We start from the raw sequence: 5,123 nt of genomic DNA, 5'->3' as shown, positions 1-5,123 counted from the left end.
ATTTGTACAGCCTCTGGGCCAGGCTAGAAAGGCAAACACTGAATTGAAAATGGTGTTTATATAGATATACTTTTTTACATATATCTTTATATATATAAAGATTTTATGGTGTGAACAAATTCTCACAAAAATAACACCCCTACTAGGAGTAAAAACATAGAGAAGATATGGTGGACCTTTAATGAAGTCCATAAAAGGATTGGCCTTTAATGAGGTCCATAACATGGAGAAGAAGGAGAGTTTATTGCTTCTGAAAAACACTCTGTTATCAGTTTCCTCAGGGCATCCTTGAGCTCCTGGTTCCTGAGGCTGTAGATGAGGGGGTTCAGTGTTGGAGACACCACTGAGTACATGAGTGACACAATAAGATCCAGGGATGGGGAGGAGATGGAAGGGGGCTTCAGGTGGGCAAAGAATAAGGTGCTGATAAACAGGGAGACCACAGCCAGGTGAGGGAGGCAGGTGGAAAAGGCTTTGTGCCGTCCCTGCTGAGAGGGGATCCTCAGCACTGCCCTGAAGATCTGCACATAGGAGAACACAATGAAAATGAAAGACCCAATCATTAGACAGGCACTAAACACAATGAGCCCAATTTCCCTGAGGTAGCCTGAGTGTGAGCAGGAGAGCTTGAGGATGTGTGGGATTTCACAGAAGAACTGGCCCAGGGCATTGCCCTGGCACAGGGGCAGGGAAAATGTACTGGCTGTGTGCAGCAGAGAATAGAGAAACCCAGTGGCCCAGGCAGCTGCTGCCATGTGGGCACAAGCTCTGCTGCCCAGGAGGGTCCCGTAGTGCAGGGGTTTGCAGATGGCAACGTAGCGGTCGTAGCACATGATGGTGAGGAGGAAATACTCTGCTGTGATGAAGAAATAAAAGAAAAAGGCCTGTGCAGCACATCCTGTGTAGGAGATGGTTCTGGTGTCCCAGAGGGAATTGTGCATGGCTTGGGGACAGTGGTGCAGATGCAGCCCAGGTCTGTGAGGGAGAGGTTGAGCAGGAAGAAGCCCATGGGGGTGTGCAGGTGGTGGTCCCAGGCTACGGCGCTGAGGATGAGGCCGTTGGCCAGGAGGGCAGCCAGGGAGATGGCCAGGAAGAGCCAGAAGTGCAGGAGCTGCAGCTCCCGCCTGTCTGCGAGTGCCAGGAGGAGGAACTGTGTCATGGAGCTGCTGTTGGACATTTGCTGCCTCTGGTTATTGTTTTCTGTTGAGGGGAATAAAGACAGAACTGAATTAGGCCAGACTCAATCAGCAAAACATCTTGCATGTCTCATAGCAACTCAACATTCAGGGCCTCTTTTCAGGAAGATCTCTCTGCATCCCTCTCCCCGAGCTCTGGGTTTTGCTGGCTGAAGGGGGCACTGAGAGCAGGGACCCTGGAATGGGCTCCCAAGGAATCCTTCTTGCTGTGCAGTGAGAGGCAACTTGGAGCACAGGGTGACCTCCAATTAAATGCACTTGTGATGTATCAGAGTGTTTCCAGAACTGCTGGTCACAGTTTGCCCAAGCACAGAACACAGAGAGGGGATTTGGGGGACTTGATTTTGTTCGAATTCCTCTTGCCAGGAGGAGTTTGGATGGTTGAAATTTCTGACATTTCTCATGTGCTCCAAGGGAAATCTTGTGAGTCCTGAGAGGCAAAGGGATGGTCTCTTGGTGCAGAGACAAGAGCTGGCCATCTTTCCTGTTCACAGCTGCCCCTGGCTGGCAGCTTGGAGCTAAAGGGGGATCACCCTTAGGAATTCCCTTAAAAAAAGTAACAAGGCACTTCTAGGAGCAGAGGAATCCTGGTTCAAAGATCAGATTGACAGAATCCTTGCCTTTCCTCAGGATGCCTGATTAGGATCTCATCTTTCTCCTCCCAGACTGCCACACACAGGGATCATTGCAGCTCCCAAGTGCGGCTGCCCAGGGCATTTCCATGGATTTAGCACTGAGGAGTTTTCTCCATGGGGATCCTGTGCAGCACAGAGATCCTATGGCAGAGCTGAGCCCTTCTGGAGGGCACCTGCAGCCCTGCAGGACACCCAGGCAAACAGCTGAAGACCCTGAAGGTGCCTGGAGGGCACTTGGGCACTTGGCTCCCACAGACACATCCCCACAGCAGCACCCAAAGGGTTTGTGTCTGGACAGGAATCTGCCACCCCCAAACCCCACAGTGGCTCAGAAAACCCACTGGTGAGAACAAGGAGAGCCCAGGCAGCAGGGGATGGCAGGGAAATGCCACAGTGCTGCTGCCAAGGGAAGGGGTCTGTGCCACAGGGACAGCAGGGAGGGGCCCACATCCCCCTGCCCAGCCCTTGTGGCAGCAGCTGCCTCTCCCTGCCTGCCTGTCTCTGGGTGAGGAGCTGTTCCTGCCAGCAGCCCCTCCCTGTGCCCAGCTCAGCTCCCTGCCAGTGCTGCCAGAGCCATCCCCAGCCCAGTGCCCAGGGGCAGCTCTGCCTGGGCAGGGGCTGCAGAGCAGATCCCAGACAGCCTGCGGTGGCTGGGAAGGGGGAGGTGTTCTGGGGGGATGTGCTTCCTGAGAAGGGCCCCTGGAAATGGAGGAGGTGGAGCTGAAGCTGTGAGGAGCCCTGAGCCTGCAGCTGAAGGGCCCTGCCCAGCCCTGCCCTGCCCTGAGGGGTCACTCCTTCCACCCACCCCTTCTCCCCCAGCCCCATGGCTACTCCTTGGCCGGGCTGAGAGCTGACCCTGGCAGGCAGCAGAGTCCCTGCCCCAGCACACAGAGCCCTGGGGGCAGGACCCTGCTCTGCCCCACAGCCCTGGGCACCCCTGGCTGCACTCCCACCTTCCCACCCCACAGCCAGCCCTGCTACAGGGAACCTTCTTGCCCTGGGCCTCTGATGGGGCAGCAGCAAGTCCTGCTCTGCAGCAGCTTCTCCTGCTGCACCCCAGCAAATCCAGCAGAGCCATCCTGACAGCTCCTGCCACTGCTGCCATTTGGCAGCTGGGAGAGGCACTTGCAGGAACTCACCTGCCCTGCTCTGCAGCCAGAGCCTGACCCTGGCAAAGGGCTGGCAAGGTTCCTGCCCTGAGCAGCTCTGCCCTGTCCTCCCAGCCCAGGATCCCTTGAACCTCCTGCTCCCTTCTCCTCTCTGCCCTTGCTGCCTGCAGCTCCTGCCCTGCTCTGCCATATGGCCACTTCCCCTGCACTGCAGCAACTGGGAGAGTCCTGCTGAAAGATCCTAGAAGCTGTGGGATGTGGTAGCTTTAGGAGATCCCTCCAGGAAGGCAAGTTGAACTTTCCTACAGCCAGAGAATTCTTCATTCAAATGCTGTGAAGGTTTCTCACGTAGCGAGAGCTCAGTCACCTCCCAGCCCAGGTTGCCTCTCATCTCTCTGCCTTCTCTCCTGTGCCCTGGGTGCTGCAGGCAGTGCCCTCAGCCCTGCTGGGCTGTGCAGAGGAGCTGCTCACCAGCAGAGCTGTCTCTTTGAAGCTCTTCTTGCTTGCCAGGAGCTCCCTGTGTGCCAGGAGCCCGGCCCAGCTCAGCAGCACAGCAACAGCCCCAGGCAGCCCTTTCTCTGCCCCCCTGGGCTCCCTCCAGCTGTCCCTGGGGCTCCAGGGGAACCTGCTGGCACACAGCTGAAGGAAATAATGATGTGCCTTCTCTCAGCTGGGCACAGACACTTCTTTTAGCACTGTCATTTCTCCAAACACACACAAAGTCCAAGAGTCCCCTTTTCATGTCCCATCATTAGACAGGAAACCCAGACAGTGCCCAGGAGGGATCCCCTTCACCTGCACTGAGGGAAGGGACTCAGCTGAGTCAACAGAGGTGTCTCCTTGTGGCTCTGCAGACCTGGGGCCAGAAGGACACTCAGCTCCCTCCACAACCCCCATGGGCTGGGATTCCTCCTGCCCCACTTCAGTGGGCCCAAAACAGGCCCCTGCAGTGACTCCTTGTCCCAGCTCCCATGGCAATGAATGAAGACCAAAGCCAGGAGTGACCTGCTGAGACACAAAGCCCTGGTTCCTTCTGAGGGGCCAGAGGTGACCAAGATTCCTGCTGGGAACTGCAGGCTCCAATGGAGCAGTTCCTAGGGACAGGGCAGCAGCTGTGGGATCTTCTTGGAGGCTGCTGGGACATTGCTTTGGCCAACTTCAGTGGCAGAAGGTGCCCACATGTAGCACAGGGGAACCTGTCACTGTTCCTTCTGTCCAGGGCAGCCCATGGAGGTGCTCAGGTGACCAAATGGAGTCAGGTGGCACAGGGAGAGAGGTCTCTCTCCTGTTCTTTATCAGGGTATTTTCTACATGTCCTCAGAGTACAATGGCAGTTGTCTCCTGGACATCCCTTCACTGCTGAACCTCATTCAGGGCAGCAGAGCCTGGACTGAACAGCCAAAGAGGGGCCTGTAGTGCAGGGGAGATGCCAGGGCTCTGCAGCACAAGTGCAGCAGCTGCCATGGACAGCACAGGGCCTGTGCAGGGACCCCATCCCCATTCCCAGCAGTTGTGGGACAGGCACCACCCAGGGCTTCTCAGACACATTGGGGGCCTTTGGGGCAGGGAGTGAATCCCAGCCCTGCAGGGACACAAAGGCTGTCCCTTCTCTGCCCAGCCAAGGCCGGGCCAGGCACGAGTCCAAATCCCATCAGCCCAGGCTGTCCACACTTGTTCCCTCCCTCTGCTGGCTCTTCTCTCCCCCAGCATTTCAGCAGCATGTGCTGATCTCCTCAGGGATCAGGCCTGGGATTTTCCCCCGGGCCTGAGTCCCAGCACGTCCACCCCCAAGGCCATTGTCAGCAAAGCCTCTGCACAGCCCAGCTCTCGGGGCTTTCAGAGCAGCTTTCCCCACTGCAAGTCTGTTCTTACCCCGGTGCCCCCGCTGAGGGGCTGCAGCCAGACAGGCCCCAATGCCCTGCGTGTGGGGCACAGGCAGGAGGAGCTGCAGCCCCAAGTCTCTCTGCATTCCACTTGCAGGCAATAACAGCCCAGGCCTGCTGAGACAGTTCCCAGGTTGCAGGTCTGTGATGGGTTGGGAGAGAAGGCCAAGGAGACACAGGAGAGAAAGAGCAGGAGAGAGGTGTCCTCAGTGGGAAGGAGCTTCTTGGACCTGTGGAGCTGCTCTAGGGGATGAACAACTTGGGTGAACTTTTGTGGGTGAGGGTCAGAGGAGAGAGTGG

The 5,123-nt window shown here is 56.8% G+C and overlaps 1 protein-coding gene across 1 annotated transcript; it reads right to left on the bottom strand.

The window, feature by feature from the left end:
• Window positions 1–206: 206 nt before the first annotated feature.
• LOC113982867 (olfactory receptor 14C36-like) lies at window positions 207–941 on the bottom strand. The gene has a single exon (XM_027711481.2). It carries the CDS (start codon window positions 939–941, stop codon window positions 207–209), a length of 735 nt encoding a protein of 244 aa, XP_027567282.2.
• Window positions 942–5,123: the final 4,182 nt, after the last annotated feature.

The sequence above is a fragment of the Pipra filicauda genome, unplaced genomic scaffold, assembly GCF_003945595.2.
Source record: "Pipra filicauda isolate LSUMZ 115617 unplaced genomic scaffold, ASM394559v2 scaffold1379_size15318_pilon, whole genome shotgun sequence".
Taxonomy (NCBI): Eukaryota; Metazoa; Chordata; class Aves; order Passeriformes; family Pipridae; genus Pipra; species Pipra filicauda.
Note: the sequence above shows the minus strand (reverse complement) of the source record. Positions and strands in the feature narration are given on the sequence as shown.

Coding starts and splice junctions, on each gene's coding strand:
- LOC113982867 (XM_027711481.2), bottom strand. CDS start 941: ATGCACAATTCCCTCTGGGACACCAGAACCATCTCCTACACAGGATGT.